At 46.8% G+C, this 25995-nt stretch overlaps 2 protein-coding genes across 2 annotated transcripts in view; one reads left to right on the top strand and one right to left on the bottom strand.

The window, feature by feature from the left end:
- Window positions 1-12026, bottom strand: part of nt5c2a (5'-nucleotidase, cytosolic IIa) — a 29831-nt gene extending 17805 nt beyond the window's left edge. The window contains exons 1-8 of the mRNA XM_056291663.1: window positions 11926-12026; window positions 9489-9562; window positions 8080-8197; window positions 7372-7467; window positions 6933-7024; window positions 3486-3543; window positions 2773-2866; window positions 2608-2661 (exon numbers count right to left, since the gene is read on the bottom strand). Coding sequence (XP_056147638.1) covers window positions 2608-2661; window positions 2773-2866; window positions 3486-3543; window positions 6933-7024; window positions 7372-7467; window positions 8080-8197; window positions 9489-9562; window positions 11926-12026 — 687 coding nt within the window. The remainder of the gene's footprint in view (window positions 1-2607; window positions 2662-2772; window positions 2867-3485; window positions 3544-6932; window positions 7025-7371; window positions 7468-8079; window positions 8198-9488; window positions 9563-11925) is intronic.
- Window positions 12027-19056: 7030 nt separating this feature from the next.
- On the top strand, window positions 19057-24968 carry inaa (internexin neuronal intermediate filament protein, alpha a). The gene is made up of 3 exons (XM_056291695.1): window positions 19057-20109; window positions 22283-22407; window positions 24752-24968. Exons 1-3 carry the CDS (start codon window positions 19057-19059, stop codon window positions 24966-24968), a joined length of 1395 nt encoding a protein of 464 aa, XP_056147670.1.
- Window positions 24969-25995: the final 1027 nt, after the last annotated feature.

Raw genomic sequence — 25995 nt, 5'->3', positions numbered from 1 at the left:
ACTACATACTTCTCCTGGTTTTAACTTACATCCTTCGCTAAGTACTTCCCCAGGTTTTAACTAACATTCTTCACTACATACTTCTCAAGGTTTTAACTCACTAAACACTACGTACTTCTCCAGGTTTTAACTCACATCCTTCACTACATACTTCCACTACGTCCTTCTCCAGGTTTTAACTCACTACTCACTACGTACTTCTCCAGGCTTTAACTTACATCCTTCACTGCATACTTCTCCAGGTTTTAACTCACATCCTTCACTGCATACTTCTACAGGTTTTAACTCACACCCTTCACTACATACTTCTCCAGGTTATAACTCACTACTCACTACGTACTTCTCCAGGTTTTAACTCACATCCTTCACTACATACTTCTCCTGGTTTTAGCTCACATCATTCATAACGTACTTCTCCAGGTTTTAACTCACATCCTTCACTACATACTTCTCCAGGTTTTAACTCACATCCTTCACTATGTACTTCTCCAGGTTTTAACTCACACCCTTCACTACATACTTCTCCAGGTTTTAACTTACATCCTTCATAACGTACTTCTCCAGGTTTTGACTCACACCCTTCACTACATACTTCTCCGGGTTTTAACTTACATCCTTCATTACGTACTTCTCCAGGTTTTAACTCACATCCTTCACTACATACTTCTCCAGTTTTTAACTCACATCCTTCACTGCGTACTTCTCCAGGCTTTAACTCACATCCTTCACCACATACTTCTCCAGGTTTTAACTCACATGCTTCACTGCGTACTTCTCCAGGTTTTAACTCACATCCTTCACCACGTACTTCTCCAGGTTTTAACTCACATGCTTCACTGCGTACTTCTCCAGGTTTTAACTCACATGCTTCACTGCGTACTTCTCCAGGTTTTAACTCCCATCCTTCACCACGTACTTCTCCAGGTTTTAACTCACATGCTTCATTGCGTACTTCTCCAGGTTTTAACTCACATCCTTCACCACGTACTTCTACAGGTTTTAACTCGCACGCTTCACTGCGTACTTCTCCAGGTTTTAACTCACATCCTTCACCACGTACTTCTCCAGGTTTTAACTCACGTCCTTCACTACGTACTTCTCCAGGTTTTAACTCACATCCTTCACTACATACTTCTCCTGATTTTACCTCACATCATTCATAACGTACTTCTCCAGGTTTTAACTTACATCCTTCACTACATACTTCCAGAGGTTTTAACTCACATTCTTCACTACATACTTCTCCAGGTTTTAACTCACACTCTTCACTACATACTTCTCCAGGTTTTAACTCACATCCTTCACTACATACTTCTCCAGGTTTTAACTCACATCCTTCACTACATACTTCTCCAGGTTTTAACTCACACCCTTCACTACATACTTCTCCAGGTTTTAACTTACATCCTTCATAACGTACTTCTCCAGGTTTTAACTCACACCCTTCACTACATACTTCTCCAGGTTTTGACTCACACCCTTCACTACATACTTCTCCGGGTTTTAACTTACATCCTTCATTACGTACTTCTCCAGGTTTTAACTCACATCCTTCACTACATACTTCTCCAGGTTTTAACTCACACCCTTCACTACATACTTCTCCAGGTTTTAACTTACATCCTTCATAAAGTACTTCTCCAGGTTTTAACTCACACCCTTCACTACATACTTCTCCAGGTTTTGACTCACACCCTTCACTACATACTTCTCCGGGTTTTAACTTACATCCTTCATTACGTACTTCTCCAGGTTTTAACTCACATCCTTCACTACATACTTCTCCAGGTTTTAACTCACACCCTTCACTACATACTTCTCCAGGTTTTAACTTACATCCTTCATAACGTACTTCTCCAGGTTTTAACTCACACCCTTCACTACATACTTCTCCAGGTTTTGACTCACACCCTTCACTACATACTTCTCCGGGTTTTAACTTACATCCTTCATTACGTATACTTCTCCAGGTTTTAACTCACATCCTTCACTACATACTTCTCCAGTTTTTAACTCACATCCTTCACTGCGTACTTCTCCAGGTTTTAACTCACATCCTTCACCACATACTTCTCCAGGTTTTAACTCACATGCTTCACTGTGTACTTCTCCAGGTTTTAACTCCCATCCTTCACCACGTACTTCTCCAGGTTTTAACTCACATGCTTCACTGCGTACTTCTCCAGGTTTTAACTCCCATCCTTCACCACATACTTCTCCAGGTTTTAACTCACATGCTTCACTGTGTACTTCTCCAGGTTTTAACTCCCATCCTTCACCACGTACTTCTCCAGGTTTTAACTCCCATCCTTCACCACGTACTTCTCCAGGTTTTAACTCACATGCTTCACTGCGTACTTCTCCAGGTTTTAACTCACATCCTTCACCACGTACTTCTCCAGGTTTTAACTCGCATGCTTCACTGTGTACTTCTCCAGGTTTTAACTCACATCCTTCACCACGTACTTCTCCAGGTTTTAACTCACATCCTTCACTACGTACTTCTCTAGGTTTTAACTCACATCCTTCGCTACATACTGCTCCAGGTTTTAACTCACTTCCTTCACTACGTACTTCCACTACGTACTTCTCCAGGTTTTAACTCACATCCTTCACTACGTACTTCTCCAGGTTTTCAACCGTCTTCTCCTTCAGGGAACCCTGTCAAATAAACCAAAAAACAAAACATGCAGAAGTAAGGATTTGTCTGGATGGCCTTGGCTGTAGGAGGCAGCTTTGGGTGGGCTGAATGGCAAACTGAAGTTTTTGGACCTTAAAGTGGACCCAGTCAACGGCATCACGGACATCCTGAAACATGCTTTTGTAGGACATGAAGAGGTCTCCATCCTTAAAACCTGTCTCACAACTGTAGAGAAAAAAAAAGACTTCAAAAAATAGAAATACAACCAGTATCTGCTCACTTATTTCTTAATCATGTAGCGCTTCCATATCTCATGTTTACATGTTTGAGTGAAGCTGTGGTTACTGATAATATTTTGCACAGCAACATCATGTTTATTTAAAACTTGATGTATATGACTGTATACTACATGTCTGTATATATGACTGTATACTACATGTCTGTATATATGACTGTATAAATGACTGTATACATGACTGTATATATAACTGTATACATGACTGTACATATGACTGTATATATAACTGTACATATGACTGTATATGACTGTACACATGACTGTATATGACTGTACCCATGACTGTATATATGACTGTATACATGTCTGATTTGTTTGCCCTCAGGGGTGACTGGTCACTAATGTGCCACTACGTGACATCATCATTCTGAGGAAGTTGTTGTCAACTGTTTTTTTCTGGTTAAGTAAGGGCTCAGTGGAAATGACTGCAAGGTTGAAGAATTAGAAGAAAGGGAAGTAGGCGTGCACCCCTACAGAGGAACATCACTCCTGCAAAGGAACATCTCTCCTGCAAAGGAACAGCATACCTGCAGAGGAACAGCATACCTTGAGTATCTGGGGCAGTTGCTGAAGAAATCAACCAGGCAAGCAAAGAGGTATGTTTCTGAAGAAGAAGAAAAAATAACTCGTGTGTTTCACTGGATCCAGACATGTGAACAGTGAATCAAACAGACGTCATGATGACCGCTACAGGACGACAAGGACGCTAACTGGTGACTTGTGTAAGTGAACTGTTTCTCTGGCAGATTTTGGGGCACTTACAATTGAGTAGTCCTGCTGTTTTACTGGCCTGTCTCAAAATCACTTGAAAAATAGTAGTCTAATACTTTAGCAGTAATAATGTTCAAATAAATGTTCAAAATAAATCTCTACTACTACTTTCGGCTGCTCCCGTTAGGGGTCGCCACAGCGGATCATCCGTTTCCATTTCTTCCTGTCTTCTGCGTCTTCCTCTGTCACACCAGCCACCTGCATGTCTTCCCTCACCACATCCATAAACCTCCTCTTTGGCCTTCCTCTTCTCCTCTTCCCTGGCAGCTCCATATTCAGCATCCTTCTCCCAATATACTCAGCATCTCTCCTCCAGACATGTCCAAGCCATCTCAATCTTGCCTCTCTTGCTTTGTCTCCAAACCGTCCAACCTGAGCGGTCCCTCTAATATAATCGTTCCTAATCCTGTCCTTCTTCGTTACTCCCAGTGAAAATCTTAGCATCTTCAACTCTGCCACCTCCAGCTCCGCCTCCTGTCTTTTCGTCAGTGCCACTGTCTCCAAACCATATAACATAGCTGGTCTCACAACCATCTTGTAAACTTTCCCTTTAACTCTTGCTGGTACCCTTCTGTCGCAAATCACTCCTGACACACTTCTCCACCCACTCCAACCTGCCTGCACTCTCTTTTTCACCTCTCTACTGCACTCCCCGTTACTTTGGACAGTTGACCCCAAGTATTTAAACTCAGATGTCTTTGTCACCTCCCCTCCTTGCATCCTGACCATTCCACTGTCCTCTCTCTCATTCACGCATAGGTATTCCGTCTTGCTCCTACTGACTTTCATTCCTCTTCTCTCTAGTGCATACCTCCACCTCTCCAGGCTCTCCTCAACCTGCACCCTACTCTCACTACAGATCACAATGTCATCCGCGAACATCATCGTCCATGGAGACTCCTGCCTGATCTTGTCCGTCAACCTGTCCATCACCATTGCAAACAAGAAAGGGCTAAGAGCCGATCCTTGATGTAATCCCACCTCCACCTTGAACCCATCCGTCATTCCAACCGCACACCTCACCATTGTCACACTTCCCTCATACGTATCCTGCACCACTCCTACATACTTCTCTGCAACTCCTGACTTCCTCATACAATACCACACCTCCTCTCTCGGCACCCTGTCATAAGCTTTCTCTAAATCTACAAAGACACAATGCAACTCTTTCTGGCCTTCTCTATACTTCTCAATCAACATTCTCAAAGCAAACATCGCATCTGTGGTGCTCTTTCGTGGCATGAAACCATGCTGCTGCTCGCTGATCGTCACCTCTCCTCTTAACCTAGCTTCTATTACTCTTTCCCAAATCTTCATGCTGTGGCTGATCAACTTTATACCTCTGTAGTTGTTACAGTTCTGCACATCGCCCTTGTTCTTGAAAATCGGTACCAGTATGCTTCTTCTCCACTCCTCAGGCATCCTCTCACTTTCCAGGATTGTGTTAAACAATCTAGTTAGAAACTCCACTGCCATCTCTCCTAAACATCTCCATGCCTCCACAGGTATGTCATCAGGACCAACTGCCTTTCCATTCTTCATCCTCTTCATAGCTGCCCTCACTTCCTCCTTGCTAATCCGCTGAACTTCCTGATTCACTATCCCTACATCATCCAACCTTCTCTCTCTCTCATTTTCTTCATTCATCAGCCCCTCAAAGTACTCCTTCCACCTTCTTAGCACACTCTCCTCGCTTGTCAGCACATTTCCATCTCTATCCTTGATCGCCCTAACTTGCTGCACATCCTTTGCAGCTTGGTCCCTCTGTCTAGCCAATCGGTACAAGTCCTTTTCTCCTTCCTTAGTGTCTAATCTGTCATACAACTCACCATACGCCTTTTCCTTTGCCTTTGCCACCTCTCTCTTTGCTTTACGCTGCATCTCCTTGTACTCCTGTCTACTTTCTTCATCTCTCTGACTATCCCACTTCTTCTTCGCCAGACTGCCCTTAAACTGCACCGACACGACAAATCCATCACCCCAGTGTGTCGGCCTGACACCAGACTGCCCTTAAACTGCACCGACACGACAAACCCATCACCCCAGTGTGTCGGCCTGACGCCAGACTGCCCTTAAACTTCACCGACACGACAAACCCATCACCTCAGGGTGTCGGCCTGACACCAGACTGCCCTTAAACTGCACCGACACGACAAACCCATCACCCCAGTGTGTCGGCCTGACGCCAGACTGCCCTTAAACTGCACCGACACGACAAATCCATCACCCCAGTGTGTCGGCGTGACGCCAGACTGCCCTTAAACTGCACCGACACGACAAACCCATCACCCCAGTGTGTCGGCCTGACGCCAGACTGCCCTTAAACTGCACCGACACGACAAATCCATCACCCCAGTGTGTCGGCCTGACACCAGACTGCCCTTAAACTTCACCAACATGACAAACCCATCACCCCAGTGTGTCGGCCTGACGCCAGACTGCCCTTAAACTTCACCGACACGACACACCCATCACCTCAGGGTGTTGGCCTGACGCCAGACTGCCCTTATCCTGCTACACCAGACTGCCCTTAAACTTCACCGACACGACAAACCCATCACCTCAGGGTGTCGGCCTGACGCCAGACTGCCCTTAAACTGCACCGACACGACAAACCCATCACCCCAGTGTGTCGGCCTGACGCCAGACTGCCCTTAAACTGCACCGACACGACAAATCCATCACCCCAGTGTGTCGGCCTGACGCCAGACTGCCCTTAAACTGCACCGACACGACAAACCCATCACCCCAGTGTGTCGGCCTGACGCCAGACTGCCCTTAAACTTCACCGACACGACACACCCATCACCTCAGGGTGTTGGCCTGACGCCAGACTGCCCTTATCCTGCTACACCAGACTGCCCTTAAACTTCACCGACACGACAAACCCATCACCTCAGGGTGTCGGCCTGACGCCAGACTGCCCTTAAACTGCACCGACACGACAAACCCATCACCCCAGTGTGTCGGCCTGACGCCAGACTGCCCTTAAACTGCACCGACACGACAAATCCATCACCCCAGTGTGTCGGCCTGACGCCAGACTGCCCTTAAACTGCACCGACACGACAAACCCATCACCCCAGTGTGTCGGCCTGACGCCAGACTGCCCTTAAACTGCACCAACACGACAAACAAAGCCTTTCCACAAGACCCACTCACTAAACCATGTAGCTGAACCCATGTTTGTTTGTGTGTGTGTGTGTGTGTGTGTGTGTGTACCAGGGAGATTGAAGAGTGTGTTCAGGATGTAAAAGCGGTCTGTGTCCCCTCGCTGGATGAACTTGTTGGGGTACATCTCCCTGGTCTCAGGCCTGGTGTATTACATACAAACATGGAAAACACCAGCGTCAAGAAACACCGAAGCAATAATGAAATAACTATGAAATAACTTGGCTTTTTTTTTTTTTTTTGTCTGATAGATTTTTTTACTAGTTGCCTTGCAGGAAAAGTGTTTGATTGTCACTACGCTGCCAGCAGTATTGACTTTGCTACCACTGCAGAGATGTGTTACCGAGACCTAACAAATGACTGATAAAACCACACATGTGAGCCTGGGAGTCAGTGCGGTGCAGTGAACTTGACAGATGTGCTGTGATAGTGTACATCACATTACTCGAATAATACGGGATGATGGTTCAGGTACAGGTTTAGATCTCACCCCCTCATGAAGTTGAATCCGTGTGCACAAACCAGGATGTTCCCATATGTATCCACCTTGAGCAGGTTTCCATACATGGTGTCAAACACCAGACCTCTGAAAACAGAGAGGGAGGATAGAGGGAGGACAGAGGGAGGATAGAGAGGGAGGATAGAGGGAGGACAGAGGGAGGATAGAGAGGGAGGATAGAGGTTGAGACAGAGAGGGGGGATAGAGGGAGAAACAGAGAGAGAGGATAGAGGGAGGACAGAGAGGGAGGATAGAGGGAAAGACAGAGAGGGAGGATAGAGGAAGGACGGAGGGAGAGACAGAGAGGAAGGATAGAGGGAGAGTCAGAGAGCGAGGATTGAGGGAGAGTCAGAGAGCGAGGATACAGGGAGAGTCAGAGAGCGAGGATAGAGGGAGGATAGAGGAAGGACGGAGGGAGGACAGAGGGAGAGACAGAGAGGAAGGATCGAGGGAGAGTCAGAGAGCGAGGATAGAGGGAGAGACAGAGAGGGAGGATAGAGGGAGAGACATAGAGGGAGAGACAGAGAGGGAGAATAGAGGGAGGGCAGAGAGGGAGGATAGAGGGAGGGACAGAGTACTCTTTGGTGTCCATCTGCTGCTTCGTTAAGTACTGCCTGATAAACTTAAGTGATAACTGATGCATACGTATGGCTGGCGTGCTGTCCTTTTGTAGAACAGCTGTTGACCTTGTGCACCAACCTGGTAGGAAAGGAAGGGTCATAGACGAAGTTGAGTAGTTCCTGTGGATATCCAATGGACACCAGGCGCTCTACCGTCAGGTCAAAGCCCAGAGACTCATACTCAGGAGACTTGTACACTGGAGGGCATGGAGACAGATTCATGTTTAGAGCAGACTAAGTTTACTGGCTAGGTGGGCAGGGTAAATGTGGTAGAAAAAAGTAGAAATGTTTGCTTAAAGAAAGGTGTGTACACTGGAGAGGAGTCAGAATTTTGGCAGTCGTGATCAGTGGCTGTTTAAATAAGTGAGGAAATTAATATTCTGGGACCATCCCATTGGCTCAAGTGTCTGGGGCATATATTATATGCTGGCAGGAAGGGAGTGTTGAGCACGTTTTATTGTGGTTCACAATCTTTGTCACTTTAACACCTGTTCATATTTCTCTCATATTTCATGCACCTCTCTCTGTTGAATCAAGTGGCAACACATAAGGAGAGGCAGTGGTGTTCCTTGTGAGCCTGGTTCCTGATCTGCAGCCCAGTACTACTGTTTCCAGTCTCTCTTTATCAAGTGGAAAACTCTTTCATGTTATCAGCCTCAAGTGGTGGACAAACAAGAATTCCTAATACGCCTGGAGAAAAAGAGGCTACGGTACTACTACTGCTACAACCACTACTACTAATGATAATAATAATAACTTCTTTCACTTATAACCCAACACCAAAATGCTGTCTAAAAAAAAAACTAGCTAGCCAGTCAGCCAAAGCCAAAATTAGCCAACCAATCACTGCTGCAGAAAATGCCATGTAAAGTATTGACACGTACTGTCTGAAAATAATTAAATCTAATCTAGTTTAAACTACCGAGATAAGGACCACATGGCCTAATTACGATACCAGCAGATATGACCTGCACTGGATGCCATGTCAAAGGCTCCCATTTGGTCCCTGTCTCCTGTTCACATGCAGCCATTCATAGCTCAGCCCACTCCTCACAGCCCCTTCACCCGCTGTGAGGAGCTACTGTATGTCTGGTTTTAAGCTGGGCAGATCCTTGCAAACAGCTGGATGACAGCAGATTGAGTTACCACAGGAAGCTCACTAACCAGGGCAGTGGGTTAAGGGTGTGATCAGGAGGGAGAGAGTACGTGTGTGATGGCACATACACGTATATGAAAGAGAGAGACAGAGTTGAGTGAAGTGAAGTGAAAATAAAATTTAGTTGACTCCATCTGAGCTAGAATTATGTTAAAATTTTCAAAAAATACTGCTGACAAACAACGTTACTGACAATTTTCTATGAAAGTAACCTGCGATTTGGGGTTTAGTCTGATAAAGCCTGACAAAGGTGTTTTCAGTTTTCTGGGCCAGGGCAGGGTTAATTTTGCACAGTCACAACATGCAGATTTTAGTACACAGTACACACAAACCTGCCAGAGTATAGTCCATGTCAAAACCAAAGCATTTGATCTTCTCCATGGCCAAGCTTCTGTTGACAAACACTCTGGGGGGACAACAGACAGCTGATCACTGTGTGCCACAGAAGAGCAACATCACAACCACACATGTTTTACTGGTGAAAAACAAGTGACACATTGAACCAGACTGTGACAACATTTTATCATTATTTTTACAAAAAGAAAACAACAGCCACAACAGCAATAACACAGATCATATCTGGAGATAAAACAAGAAGAAAAAGTGGACTAAATAACTTAAGCAGGTTCCTTGGAGCTCGAGGTCTGTTACAGAGTCAGCTAAATTTTTTTTAAGAAACTACTAAGAGTCACTTGGGAAAATGAGACAACCACAACAGCAACTCGCATGCAACTCTAATGGTCATACTGACTCATCAGAGCATCTGAACTGAAACCTTCACAGCCAACCTCCCTGCTACATCCCTCCAGTGCACCTTCTGCTCAGACAGGTAGCTGCATGTTTTTGTTCTTTACGTGTTAGTTTGTTGTTCAGAAACTGGCAACCATTTGTGATTTAGGTTTCAAACGTGTCCAACGGCTTCTCGACATTGTTGGCTCTCTCCGTGGCCCATGAGGGCCACAAGTGACATTACAGTATGCTTTTAACGTAAATTATGATCATCTCTATTTAGAATTTTCAAAACAGAAAGTAATCATCACACCTAATCATTATACTTTAGAAAACTCTATAAACATTATACTTTCACGTAAAATATACTCTAAACATTATACTTTCACGTCTCAAATATTAAAAATATAAATATAAATAAATATATCAAATATATATCAAATAACAAAAATGAGTGTCCCCCCTTCAATGTGAAGTGTTTTGGGTGTCTACAAAAGCGCTATGTAAATGTAATGATCATTATTATCATTACTATTATTATTATTACTACAGACTACACCCTAAAAATCTCAATGCACGACAAGAATATGAAGAAATCCACTAAGTTTTACTTAGGTACCAAACCTGTGGATTTTTTTCTATACTTCCAGTCCTGTGAGAGGGACCTGAATGATTTTTTATTTTTTTTGTATTTGATGTTACCAAAAGAAGTCATTTCAAAGTCTGGAGTCTCCTAGCAGAACCTGTACTTTGTTTGGCATATCGCATCAACAATGCAATGCACTTTAAAACACTGCTGAAACTTAATTTTAAAACCTTTCACCCAATTTCCCCTCGGAGATGAATAAAGTATTCTGATTCTGATTCTTGTTTTTAATTGTTAACATTTGGTGATGATGTACTGCTTTTAATGTGTTTTTTATTACTGTTCTTTCTTTTCCTGTTTTAGAGTATATAAAGCCCTATTTACTCGTTTTTTAAAACGCTATAAAGATGAATATTGTTATTACTATCGCTGTAAAATTAACATTACTGATACTCTAAGGGTGGCCCACACACAAAAATAAATCCAGGATGGACTGTTTGAATAAAAGTGATTAAAGAAGCAAGTCTGCAATTGCTCCATCCTGGTTCCAATACAACATCAAACCCTTTTGCCAGTAATTGTAACTTCCGCATTATAAATACATAATCCACTCTTCTGCTCTAATCCAATACTGTGAGCTGAAGTTTCTATTCAGATGAGATGAGGGATGACGTGACACTGATGCAGGTGGATGTAGATGATCAAAAGGAGAGAACATGTGAAAAAAGATGCGGGAACACGGGACACTGAAATGAGAGATGGGCTAACACCAACAGCTCGTGACAACCACCAGCTGCTACTTTTTCCACAGAGAGCCAACCCAACTCACACTTATTATCAGTATGGATGAATTCTGTGGAAGCTGAATGGAGAATCATTTCACATCATAGACATCACAAAGGAGGGGCAATTTAGTTGGTAGTCTTGGTTTTTCAGAAACAAAAGCATGGCGTACCTCATTGCAGGATGGTTTTGAGCCAGATCCCGTGGAAAGCTTTGCAATAGAAAATACATGTGTGATGATGAACGTGATACCACTGAACTTGAAGCTGCTGCTCTGGTGTGCTCTCACCTTCATGTCACACCAGATAGTTATGGTGGGGTTTCACTATGAGCAAATAGGATGCCTTAATAGACTGCCAACCAAAAATCAGTAACTTGTATACAACACCCTACGCCAAAACGCACCACTTGATTTACTATTTAATGTAGTGCAATTCCCAAGATGTACAGTAAGCTTGCTTCATTGGTGTTTCATAAATTTCCTCCAATGTAGTTACTTGTATTATCATACGATCTGCTTCCTTTTGTCTCTATGTTCTGTGAATATCCCCAAAATTAACAAATAAAACAAACACACACTGGACGTGACATGAAGGGACTTTGTGCCTGGTACACTTTGGAGTCTGATATATTATCTGTGTGTACTTCCACACAGACTACTACAGGCTTACCTGTGGTGAGCTTCACGTCGATACTTCTTCATTGCCATGCCATCCATGTTGGCTGGGAGATCAGCATAGTTCTGCAAGCGGTCGCTCCATGAAGTAGTCATCTTTAACCGTTAAAACTAAAGGTACCCAGAAAAAGAGGTGCTGGTTTAACTGAGGTTAAACTTTGCAAAACGAAACTGTAACATACAACTTAAGGCTGTGCCGCACAAAAATTAAATTCAATACAGTGTAGAGGAGCTCAATCAGGAGTCGTGACAACTTTCTCTTTCGGCTACACAATGTGCACCATTTATTCCTTCACCATAACAACAACAAAAACCCGCGCAGCGGAAGTGTATCACTGGAAACACAAACCGAGAAAACAGCAGCTGTAAAAAAACGTTCCTACTAGCTCAATAAGGGGAATTATGTATCCCTATAACCACTACACACGTCCCCCCAGAATTCGCCTTAATACGAAGTCAGTGTGGCGAGGGGGGCGGATCTCTCTGCCCCAACGGCTCCGCTGAACAGGAGCTGGGGGCTGGTTAACCGCAGGCAAAGCAGCAGAGTCCTCACAGCTGAACCGGGGAAAGGGAGGGGCCAGGGAAGCAGGGGGTGGCTCGCCGGGGGAGGGGGCAGGGCCGGGGGTCGCCCCCGCCGTGGGGACAGGGCCAGACCAATAGGGCGGTCTAATCCTAGGTGAGCAGGCTTGAGGCGGTCCACAGAAACCCGCTCCAGCCTGCTGCCAACCTCCACCACAAAGTGCTTATCTCCAGTGTCCCGTACCCGAAATGGGCCCGTCGTAGGGTGGCTGCAGGGGACCGCGGTGCGCGTCGTGACGGATGAAAACATACTCCACCGACCGCAGCTCCGTGGGGACATAGGACTGAGAGCCGCCATGCTGAGAAGTGGGGACCGGTGCAAAAGCCCTGGCTTCCTCCTGCAGCGCAGTCCGTTGGCAGCTGGCGGACCAGGGAGCTGTGGCGGTGGGAAGGAAATCCCCCGGGACCCGAAGTGGCTGTCCGTAGACCAGTTCGGCAGATGAGGACTGGAGGTCCTCCTTGGGGGCCGTCCTGAGCCCAAGCATGACCCAAGGCAGTTGGTCGACCCAGCGGTCGTCCTTGAGGGTAGCCTGCAATGCGGCCTTCATCGAGCGATGGAACCTCTCGACCAATCCATTAGCTTGATGGTGATACGCTGTGGTGCGATGGAGCCTCACCCCTAAACCCGCGGCGATCTCCTCCCAGAGTGCTGACGTGAACTGCGGCCCTCTGTCCGAGGAGAGGTCAGGTGGGGTGCCAAAGCGGGCGACCCAGGTTCCGATGAACGCTCGGGCAACCTCAGGCGCCGTCATGGACGAAAGCGGCACGGCCTCTGGCCATCGCGTGGTCCTGTCGATCATGGTGAGCACGTATGTGAAACCATGGGAGGAGGGTAGGGGGCCTACCAGGTCCACATTCACGTGGTCGAACCTCCTCTCAGGTACCGTGAAAGGTATCAGGGGCGCTTTGACGTGCCGGAGCACTTTGAAGCGTTGGCACTCCACACAGGTGTCGGCCCAGTCCCTCACATCCTTTTTGAGTCCATGCCAGACAAACTTTGCCGCCACCAACCTCTGAAGGCCTTCTGCCAGGGTGAGACAGCCCATGGCCTGCGTCAAAGACCCGCCGCCTCCAAGCAGTCGGAACGACGGGGCGGGGCTGACCCGTAGAGACATCGCACAGGAGCATGGCCCCGGCGTGGTCGAACGCCACATCCTCCAACTGCAGCCCTTTGACGGCGGTCCTGCCTGCCTGCACTCCTGGGTCGGCGGCCTGGTCAGCCGCCATCTGGCTGTAGTTGAGTCCCAAATGGGCGGCACCAGCGATGGCCCGGGAGAGACAGTCGGCGACCGGGTTGGACTTCCCAGCGACATGCCTCACGTCGGTGGTAAACTCTGAGATGTAGGCCAACTGTCGCTGCTGGCGGGCTGACCACGGCTCTGCCACTTTGGCCACTGCGAACACCAGCGGTTTGTGATCGACGAAAGCCGTGAACTGACGGCCCTCCAGTAGGCAACGAAAGTACCTAACAGCGAGGAAAAGGCCAAGCAGCTCACGATCAAAGGTGCTGTATTTGCGCTCTCTCAGGTTCAACTGCCGGCTGAAGAAGGCAAGCGGCTGCCACGCACCGCTCACCCACTCTGCAGACCAGTCCACGGCATGTTTGGGGGCTGTGCCCTTCAGAGCCTCATATAGGGAGCGGAGGAGATTGACAGCCCGGGGGATGAACCGGTGGTGGAAAGACACCATACCGATGAACTCCCGGAGGGACTGGGCCGTGTGTGGGCGTGGAAAGTCTGCGACGGCCACCACCTTAGATGGAAGGGGGGCCGCCCCATCCTTGGTGACCCGGTGGCCCAGGAAGTCAATGGTGCTCAGACCAAACTGGCATTTGGCCGGTTTAACTATCAACCCGTGCCGGCTGAGCCTCTCGAAAAGGGCTCTGAGGTGGGACAAGTGCTCGGACACGGAGGCGCTAGCGACCAGGATGTCATCCAGGCACACAAAGAGGAAAGGCAGGTCCTGCAACACTGAGTCCATGAGGCGTTGGAAGGACTGCGCGGCGTTTTTGAGCCCAAACGGCATGCGCAGGAACTCGAACAGTCCGAACGGAGTTTTCACAGCCGTTTTGGGGACATCAGCGGGATGGACGGGCACCTGGTGGTATCCACGGACGAGGTCCACCTTGGAAAAGATCACTTTCCCAGCCAGGTGGGCGGAGAAATCTTGGATGTGAGGGACCGGGTAGCGGTCCGGTGTTGTTGCGTCATTGAGCCGACGGTAGTCACCACATGGACGCCACCCACCGCCAGGCTTAGGTACTATGTGGAGGGGTGAAGCCCACGGGCTGCTGGAGTGGCGGATGATGCCGAGGCACTCCATGTTCTCTAATTCCGCCTTGGCGACAGAGAGCTTGGTCGAGTCGAGGCGCCAAGTTCGGGCGTGCACCGGTGGGCCAGTGGTGACGATGTGGTGCTCAACCCCATGTTTGGTCGTAAATGACGAGAATGTGGGCTGAGTGAGGTCAGGGAACTCAGAGAGAAGATGGAGAAACACGTCCTCGTTGGAGAGCATGCTGGACAGCCGTTGGAGAGCATGCTGGACAGCCTGATGGAGCCTGTATCGCTGAGTGTACACGCGTGTGAAGCGAAGGTAACGGCGTCCATCAGGCGTCGATTCCTGACGTCCACCAGCAGCCCATGAGCACAAAGGAAACCTGCACCGAGGAGGGGAAATGCCACGTCGGCGGTGACAAAATCCCAGCTGAACCGCTGTCCGTTAAAACACATGTCAATGTACCTCGTGCCGTACGTACGGATAGACCTGCCGTTAGCAGCTTCCATAGGAGGGCCGTGAGCGCCCGACAGGGCGTCCACACTCGATGCAGGTACGACACTCCTCTGCGCCCCAGTGCCGCATAGGAAACGCCGCCTCGAGATGGAGGAAAAGTAGCCTGTTGTCCTCCACGCCGACGCCCATGGCCACTAGTGAGCGCCGGCCTTGGCGTTTCCCGACGAGCTGACATTGCACGGGGAGTTGCACTTTTTCGCCTTGGCCCCGAACTTTGCATGGAAAAAGCACAGGCCGGGCTCCTGTCGCCGACCGGGGGTTGCCGCGGCGACCACCATGGAGTCACCAGGTGGTGGCGTGTGGGGGTGGGCAGGGGTGAGCGCGGACGCACAGTGCTGCTGTTGGCTGGCCAGGAAGAACTTGTCAGCTTCTTCAGCTAGCTTGCGGCAATCGGTAATGCTGGTGTTGGCCAAAGCGGCCCGCACCTGAGCAGGCAGTTGTCTCAGAAACAGTTGTACAAAGAGGAAATCAGGAGTGTGCGCCGGTCCCAGCAGATTCAGCATTTTGTCCATGAGCTCGGATGGCCTGCTGTCACCCAAGCCTTGCAGAGAAAAGAGACGGTGGGCCCTCTCGGCGTCGGAAAGTTCATAAATCTTCAAGAGGTGATCTTTGAGCCCCTTGTATTTGTCTGCCGCCGGAGGATTTGTAAGGAGACTCACCACTCTAGTTGCAGTCGAACACCCGAGCGCCGATACCACGTAGTAGTATTTAGTAGCATCATCCGTTATTTTGCGGATAGCAAACTGCGCTTCCGCCTGGGCGAACCATGTCGTTGCCGATGACTCCCAGAACTCTGGCAATTTGAGAGAAACCGCGTTGATTTCGTCAACCATGTTCGTTTGAAAGATTGTCTCTGATAACTACCAAGAGACAAACGTCGGGGTCACCAGTGTAGAGGAGCTCAATCAGGAGTCGTGACAACTTTCTCTTTCGGCTACACAACGTGCACCATTTATTCCTTCACCATTACAACAATAACAAAAAAAAAACCCGCGCAGCGGAAGTGTGTCACTGTAAACACGAACCGAGAAAACAGCAGCTTTAAACAAACGTTCCTACTAGCTCAATAAGGGGAATTATGTATCCCTATAACCACTACAACAGTACTTTTTCATTAAAAGACAATAGTGGACAACGATTGTGTTGACTTTTAGATAACAGTCTACATGGCGAGTATGAGACGTCACATGATGAGGCAACATCCTGACTAAAACCAACAAACAAGATGTGTGGCCACACCACTGCCATGGGGGAGAGCAAGCTCTCTTTAGAAACCCTGCAGAGTAGTTAAGGCAAAGCTCACAAAGAGCCATATCATCAGCTAAACCAGGACACTTCAACCAGACCCCCAGCAGAATGACAGTCCGCCGTGACTCTCCCTGGTTTCAGTCTACGCATGGAAACGGAAGCTTTTCACTTCCCCTCGTGTGTCTGTGAGGGTCTGGCAGGTGTGCGCGTTGTCTCCCCAGCCTGCCGCTTTATCTGCTGACGGCTTGACTTTGGTTTGCGCTGTACAAGGGACGTGTACAGTATTTTGGTCAACAGTGATTGCTTTTTAAATGAACTGACTCGATCACACCAGATTCGGTGACTGCGCGTAAGTTAGCTTACAAGTGACAGCCTGGTTTACTAAGGTAGGAATAAGAAGTTAATGTTACGTGTTCGTAAGAACGGGGAGGCTGTCTGTCACCGTCCTGACTGACAGCTCAGTCCGCCCAGCGTAACGTACACCAGACACTAGGCTAGCACGGCTAGCTGGCAAGCCCGGGCTCTAAATAAACACACACACACACACACACACAACAAAACAAAACGAGTGAAACTTCGAGTAATAAGGCACGTCAGATTCTAGTAGTTACCGACAGGGAACCCTCTCCACTTATCAAATACACGTCCTAACAACGTCATAAGCAGGCAAAGCCCCAGACGGGACCGAAGACGAGCTCACTCACCGCTGCGTTTGTGGAAGTCCAGTCAGCGTTGGGTTGTGAGCTGCCGTGCTGCGCATGCGCACAGCCGTTCCCAGCTGTCGCAGTCTACCTGTGCGTTACAGCGCAGACATACCACATGACGTCTCCAAAACATGAAGCCCCTGTTTATGACGCTGGTGTCATATACAGACCGGTGTGTCGCCTCTGCTTTGTTTGCGGTCTATAAGAAAATGTGTTTGGCTACATGTAATTGTACGTTACGAGGGTCCTGCGCTGTACACCCTGCATGGCTGTTTGCAGAGCGCATCCCCTCTAGCCGTACTTTCTTTCTTTCAACCTTGTGTAATAACTCAATACATAAAACAAGAACGGAGATGAGCGGCTGGAAAAGGCTCTTCGACTCCATCTGGTGGAATACAAAAGCAGATTACATTTTTGTTAACTTCATCAATCCGTGAGGAATTGGCAAAAAGGAACGGGAACGTGATCCAAGTCATACACCACTACTTTCCTCCTACACTGCCCATACACCCTCCTACACTGCCCCTATATCCTCCTACACTGTCCCTATACTCTCCTACACTGCCCATGTACCCGCCTACACTGCCCATATAACCTCCTGCACTGCCCCTATACTCTCCTACACTGCCCATGTACCCGCCTACACTGCCCATATATCCTCCTACACTGCCCATATAACCTCCTGCACTGCCCCTATATCCTCCTACACTGCCCATATGTCCTCTTACTCTGCCCATATAACCTCCTGCACTGCCCCTATATCCTCCTACACTGCCCATATAGCCTCCTACACTGCCCATATATCCTCCTGCACTGCCCATATATCCTACTACACTGCCCATATATCCTCATAATATTCTCCTACACTGCCCATATATCCTCATAATATTCTCCTACACTGCCCATATATCCTCCTACACTGCCTATATATCCTCCTACACTGCCTATATATCCTCCTACACTGCCCATATATCCTCCTACATTGCCCCATATACCCTCCTACACTGCCCATATATCCTCCTACATTGCCCATATATCCTCATAATATTCTCCTACATTGCCCATATATCCTCATAATATTCTCCTACACTGCCCATATATCCTCCTACACTGCCCATATATCCTCCTACACTGCCTATATATCCTCCTACACTGCCTATATATCCTCCTACACTGCCTATATATCCTCCTACACTGCCCATATATCCTCCGACATTGCCTATATATCTCCCTACACTGCGCAGTCTCGATCTTTTTAAAGAACGAGATTTAATAGATCAATTTGAAATGAACACAAACTTTTTATTAGTGAGGCTAACTTTACCTGGGATGATCTCTATGTACCGCTAAAAGTACGAATGACTTCTTTCGTTAATGTGTTGCTGCAGTGCGCTTAAATTAACTAACACTTTGTGTATGGAAACAAACAATAACATGGTAACAGTAAGTAGGTATAAAAATGATCGTGACCTTAAAAAGAATGAAGGCTGCACTCATGATCTCATGATGACGGACATGCAAGAGAAGAAATCAGCATCGTGCCAAGTGGAAGGTTCCATTAGTTTACGCACAAGGAAATTCACGCAAAACATGCATAGATATTAATCACAATTTTATGGTGCGATTGTTTTAATCGATCAGAATCAAAAATGACGATTTTTAAATGTCAACATAGCTGCACAAATGAACAAGCCGGCCGTTTAGTGGCGTGCGCAACAATGGTTCGCTCCACAGTTCAGCCAGCGTTAAGCCTCCGCAAATCTCTAAAGCGCCTCAGTCTTCACCTCCGTGGCCAACAAAACAGCATGAACTACGGAGACCACTACACTATGTCATCCTACCGGAGGAACTTCGGGGAAACTCCTCGTTCTTCGGTCTCTTTCTCCCGCATGAGTGGCACCTCGTCTCGAGATTCACCCATCAGGTCCCTCATGGGTTCATCACGCAACAGTGCCTCCATTGTGGGCTACAGCAAGAGGACCAGCCACTCTTCCACCACTTTTTGTCCGATACCGGTTGACAGCCTGGATCTCACCAAGACCTCCATGGTTAACCACAAGTTAAAAGTTATGCGGACCAGCGAGAAAGAGCAAATGCAGGGTCTGAACGACCGCTTCGCCATGTTCATAGATAAGGTTCGGCACCTGGAGCAGGAGAATAAAGTACTGGAGACAGAACTGGCGACGCTGCGCCACAAACGGAAGGAGTCCTCCCACGTCGGGGAGCTCTACCAGGAGGAGATGCGCGACCTCCGTGCGCAGCTGGAGAAGCTGAGCAGGGAGAAGAACCGGGTCCTGGTAGAAAGGGACAACATGGAGGAAGACCTGCAGAAGCTACGGGGTAAATACGAAGAGGAGGTCAGGGCACGTCAGGAGTCCGAGCAAACTCTCAAGTTGTTCAAGAAGGATGTGGACGACGCCACGGTGGCGCGTCTAGAACTGGAGCGCAAGGTGGAATCTCTGCTGGATGAAATCTCCTTCCTGAACAAAGTGCACGAGGAGGAAATGAGTGAGCTGGGCGGAATGGTGCAGGCGTCCCAGGTGTCTGTGGAAGTTGAGCTTTCCAAACCGGACCTCACCTCCGCGCTAAAGGAGATCCGCAACCAGTACGAGTCCATCGCCTCTAAAAACCTACAGTCCGCGGAGGAATGGTACAAAACCAAGTTCGCAAGCCTCAATGAGCAAGCCAGCAGAAACAACGAGGCGATGCGCGCCAGCAGGGAAGAGATCAACGACTTCAGGAGGCAGCTGCAGTCAAAGACCATTGAGATAGAGACCCTGAGGGGCACCAACGAGTCTTTGGACCGGCAAATCCGAGAAATGGAGGATGCCCACAGTGCCGAAACTGCAGCAATGCAAGTAAGACGCATGCAGTGAAATTTGCACAAGTATACAGTCAGGGTTGACTGCAGGCTATGCAATGATGACAAATAAACAGTGAACACACGGTAAAGCTGTATAAATGTAATATGGTAACAAATTCTTCACAAAGAAAACCAAATGAAAATCAGAGTTTCAACGTTAATTGTAGCTATGACAAAGAAATATATATTTTAAAAGGTTGAAGATAAAATGATGAAATAACTTAATCTAAACTTAATTTAAGGTGGATTGAAGTTGAAACAGTAGTATTTTCTAATATTGCTTCCTACTTTAATCATCATGCATCTCTTTCAACTGACAATAATATAAGTATAAAAAGTAGAATTCAGTTTTCCCCCCCTATTTTTAAAAGGGCTCCCTCTAGCTCAGCTTCTCTTATCTGATCTTTTTTTCTGATGCGCATGATGTCATCACTCATGACGTCATCGCTCATTTACGTACAGCCAATCACACCAATTCATCAAAATATGAAATCCTGCCAACCCTTGCTTGTGCCTGACAGTCAAAGGTCAGCCAATGATACTACGATGATACTACGATGATACTATGATGATACTATGATGAATGATACTACGATGATACTATGATGAATGACGATGATACTACGATGATACTATGATGATACTATGATGAATGATACTACGATGATACTATGATGATACTACGATGATACTATGACGATACAACGACGATACTACGATGATACTACGACGATACTATGATGATACTATGGTGCTTGCTTTAATGTAGTTTGTTTTGCTGTCTTTAATCTGCATGGCTGTGATGCCATGTGTTTAACTCTGGCATGCTGAACTTCCTGTCTCCACAACACATTTACACGTGGGTACTAACGTAGAAACCTTGAACCCTGAATATTAATGAGGACTAGACTCCCTCACAGTTCTGTAGACTGTTAAGGTGGGTAATGGATAAACGTATAAAAATCCACAATATTTGTCATTACCAAATTAAAATAAATCTTGCCAAATGTTTTATTATGTCGTGTTCCAGGTTTGTGGACATGAAAATGAAATGTGATTCAGGGTTCCTGTCTGACTTTAATCCTTGCAAAGAAACCGTAAAACCAGTGAATTCGGTCATGGCTTGGAAAATGAATATTTAATCCCATGGTGCAGCAACACCAGCTCCTTTAGGTCAACACTGTCTGCATGCATTACAACATCAGGATAACACAAGCGTCGTTGTGTGCTGTGCAGATAACCCGCACACATGCACACACACACCTGCAATCATGCATCGTGTGTCTCAGGGGTTTAGATTGTAACCACACTGAAGTTAAAAACTCAGGTGCAAATGCAAAAAAATCAAACACGGATTTGATTTCCTGTCTCTCAAACCACCTCCAGCAAGACATCAGATATGGTGACAAGGACCGTCACCTCCATGGACCGCTGATGTGGATCAGGTCAAAATTAGCGACATACTTCTTGCATAGGGATATGCTATCGTGGCAAACCCTGCCTTGGCTCAGAGGAATCCCATGTCATGATTCATACTTGAACATTTTCATGTACACAAAAGTGCTGATACTAGACATGTGTTAACATCAGGTGTGAATGAGGCCAAGACCACAAAGCTGTTAATAGCTGTGTGGGCTCTCGAACCAAGACATGACAATCATCTTGTTACTGCTGTTAACCAGCTTCGGTCGTGAGGCTGACTAGACGGGTTGAGAGGAGTGACCCTGCGTGTGTGGGAGATTAAGCTCTGAGTAGAACTAAATCGGATTTGGAAGCCATCTGCGTTCCCTGGCTTCACGTGGAAGGTAAAATTAAGGCCCCGACTATTCTCCTATCATGGCATTATGTGGCCATGACCATGCTAGATTAAACACAGATCTGTCATTAGCTATAGTCAGCCCCACTTCCTGTGCTACTGGTCACAATATGACTAATCCCTCCTTCCTCCATCATCCCATTCCCTTCCCATGGTGTTTTTAAACTCACCTGCACCATTGCACATTTTCACACCAGTGAGTAAAGATATTTTTGGCTAAAGTGGAGAAGCCTCTGGTCTAGTGACGCAGTGTGCGGTGCACTTTTGACTTCCTGAACTCTCCTGGCTCCAGCGTACCTGCAGGAACCTATCTGACTGAGCCCAGCTATCAACCAACTCTCCATTGTTACAGGACACCATCACCCACCTGGACCATGAGCTGAGGAACATCAAGGCTGAGATGGCCCAGCACCTGAGGGACTACCAGGACTTGCTCAATGTAAAGATGGCCCTGGACATAGAGATCGCTGCTTACAGGTACTGCATCAAAACACCTCCAGGGATTATTTTCATCCAAAACAGTGGCCCCGTCATACAAGTTCACCTCTCCTAGAAAAATATACAGAACAAGACCTGACGTTTCTAGATGTGAAGCACCTCCTCAACCTGTCAATCTGACATGTAGTCTCATGTTCATCTGTACCATCTACTATGTGGATTGAGGGGAGGGATTTTGACGCCTCAAAAAATGTTTGAGTGCATATCTGAACATATATGCTGTTGTAAGGTTTTTTTAATGCACATTAATCCTTATTGGTAAGAAAATTGGCAAAATACTTATTTTTGCACCCCCACCACTATTCTCTTTTGTTCTCTACTTCGCATTCTATCATTTGGTATTGCCCATGTGGGCCAATACCAATTCAAAGTAGGATTTCACAGAAACGCCTTCAACAAAGATGCAAGTAAGACATTATTCCACCACTTTTAATGTGCTCAAACAAATCCGTCTTTCCATAAAAGTTCCTACGTGTTTCTGATGTATCGGCTTGCTTTTCGGGATGTTGGTTAGCTAAAACATGAAGCAGCGAACTGTCGTTAGCTGTCGTTAGGTGTCGTTAGCTATCGTTAGCTATCGTTAGCTGTCGTTAGCTATCGTTAACTGTCGTTAGCTGTCGTTAGCTGTCGTTAGGTATCGTTAGCTGTCGTTAGCTGTCGTTAGCTGTCGCTAGTTATCGTTAGCTGTCGTTAGGTATCGTTAGCTGTCGTTAGGTGTCGTTAGGTATCGTTAGCTGTCGTTAGGTATCGTTAGCTGTCGTTAGGTATCGTTAGCTGTCGTTAGCTGTCGTTAACTGTCGTTAGCTGTCGTTAGGTATCGTTAGCTGTCGTTAGCTATCGTTAGCTGTCGTTAGGTATCGTTAGCTGTCGTTAGCTATTGTTAGCTGTCGTTAGGTATCGTTAGGTATCGTTAGCTGTCGTTAGCTGTCGTTAGGTATCGTTAGCTGTCGTTAGCTGTCGTTAGCTATCGTTAACTGTCGTTAGCTGTCGTTAGCTGTCGTTAGGTGTCGTTAGCTGTCGTTAGGTGTCGTTAGGTGTCGTTAGCTGTCGTTAGGTATCGTTAGCTGTCGTTAGGTATCGTTAGGTGTCGTTAGCTGTCGTTAGGTGTCGTTAGCTGTCGTTAGGTATCGTTAGGTGTCGTTAGCTGTCGTTAGGTATCGTTAGCTGTCGTTAGGTATCGTTAGGTGTCGTTAGCTGTGTCAAAACATCTATTTTACATGTCACGCTAAGCGTCCAGTGAGGATATGACGTGAATAATACGTAGCGTTAGCTCGTCAGATGAAGATGTGCGGTCAATACCACCAGACCTGCTTCCAATCACAAACTCCAGACGATGACGCCGTCTGTTCTGCTCACAGCCAAGTCACATGTGCCCTCTCAGACCTGATAGTTTAAAACTAGATTTCTCCCTGAAAGATGAAGGTACCGATACAGGGGATATAACAATTGCATTACATTTACGTTGTCTGATTTAGCAGGCACTTTTATCAAACTTACAAACGACAGCAACTAAAAGATATGCAGGTGAATTGACCTACATACTATTGCAGCTGTGAATAGTAACCATATAACAACAACAACAACTTAGTTTTGTATAGCGCCTTTTAAGGAACCCAAGGATGCTTTACACTACATAATGTAGTGAATTCGGGGGGGGGGGGGCAGCCGGGAACCGCCACAGCCGGGACGGACGACTGACTACCTTAATCAGTCAACTAAAGGGTCCGACCCATTAGCCAAGGGCTAGTGAGTCTAGTCATCTGTGGTCGTTACACTACCTCCCTCAGCATACCAGCTCCCTCGCACCTCTGGGTGCACGCGCTTGCCTCGTGGTCTCACCATCCCACTTCTGACACCACTGCAGCGAATTCAGGGGCAGCCGGGAACCGCCGCAGCCGGGAAAGAAACCCGTGTCTCCCGCACCACAGGCAACTAAGCTAAGCAGTCGGCCAAAGGGTCCGACCCGTTAGCCAAGGGCTAGTGAGTCTATTTATCTGTGATCGTTACAATAAGAAAATAGAAGATTAGAACAAAGATTAAAAGACTACATACCATAGGTCTTAGTATACCATTAATCATAATAACAATAACAGCACCAACACCATGACCAGCCATGACAGGTGCATGTAGTAATTTCCATTTCACTCTTGGCTGGTCGTGTCAGCTTTGTATCTACTGAAGAAGCTGGCTCCCCCGGACAGTCCGTCATAAAGGCTGGTCCAGTGAACACATTACACAAAGCAAACATGTATAAACCACTGTCTAGTGTGAATTTCACAATCTGCTCGGATTTCTGGCCTAACTTGTTTTCTTTGGTCCTAAGAGAACTGTTGGAAGGAGAGGAGACTCACTTCAGCTCGGGCATGGGAGTCGGCGCTGCTAACCACAGGGGGCGCTGCAGCCTGCAGCGCCGGCCCCCGCCAGCCTTCGCCAGCAGCAGCGTGCAGGCTGCAGGAGCCCCCGAGAAGGAGAGCTTCCAGGAGGTCACCGAGGAAGAAGTGGATAGGAACCATGATGCAGATATCAACTCCAACAGCTAGAGACGGGAAGAGCCACGACACGCCCCTGCTGCCACAGGAGAGGTGTGAGACATCATAGTTAATGTAGTTGTACAGCAAGGAGCTGAAAACTTTAACCTTTAAGCTTCAGACAAAAAAAAAAGAAGCTTTGTCGACTGCTAAACTGAACAGCTAATTTGCAGTGGGTTTTCCTGTAGTCCAGGAGAGGAAAACTGTGATCGTGTTACTAAGATGTATTTGAAAAAAGATAAAAGGAGACTTGACTACCCTAGAGATGAAGAGAGAAAGCGCTTTATGTCCCCAGAGACAACTCAAGTATTGGTTTGTAGGACTGTGTTATAATTATGTGCTGCAGTCAAACTGCTTTACAGATTCAACCCAATGAACACCATGTTTCCCAACCTCACTGTATTTCTTAAACTGACTTGTAAATGTGAAATTGCCCATAGAAGTGTTGTTGTTGTGAAATAATGACTAAAGCCTCTTGACAAACTCTCCTGGTTGTCAATTGCTTTGTGCAATATTTGCTCTCAAAGTACTGAACACGTTGTTTAAAGAGAAGAAGTATTCTTCAAACAATGCATTTCAGATATATATATATATATATATATATATATATATATATATATATATATATATATATATATATATATATAGTATTTTGCATTTGGAAACCACAATAATGGTTTATTGCTCCATTTTGTTGTTTCATGGCTCCAGTACTGATGCGTTAAGGTATGCAAAGTCAAATAGGCGATCTTGTTTACACTTGTTGGTGCAATCGCCTCTGTGCATAACTGTAGTCCACTGACTTCCGGTTTCTACTACAGCGGTCATACCGGTTTCCAGTTTATTGGCGTGTTGACAATGGCACATTTTTCGCGATGCCTTCAAGATTTCCCATGGATAAATGTCAACGACATGCACACAACTGTCGACAAACTTTCACCTGCACCTACCAGCACACAGTGAAAAGGTTCAAGTTGTACATATCAAGTTACGTCCACAATTTCGAGGACGAGGGTCCTCATCCTCGACTATTCTGACA

This window comes from Lampris incognitus, chromosome 13, assembly GCF_029633865.1.
Source record: "Lampris incognitus isolate fLamInc1 chromosome 13, fLamInc1.hap2, whole genome shotgun sequence".
NCBI classification, from domain to species: domain Eukaryota; kingdom Metazoa; phylum Chordata; class Actinopteri; order Lampriformes; family Lampridae; genus Lampris; species Lampris incognitus.
Note: the sequence above shows the minus strand (reverse complement) of the source record. Positions and strands in the feature narration are given on the sequence as shown.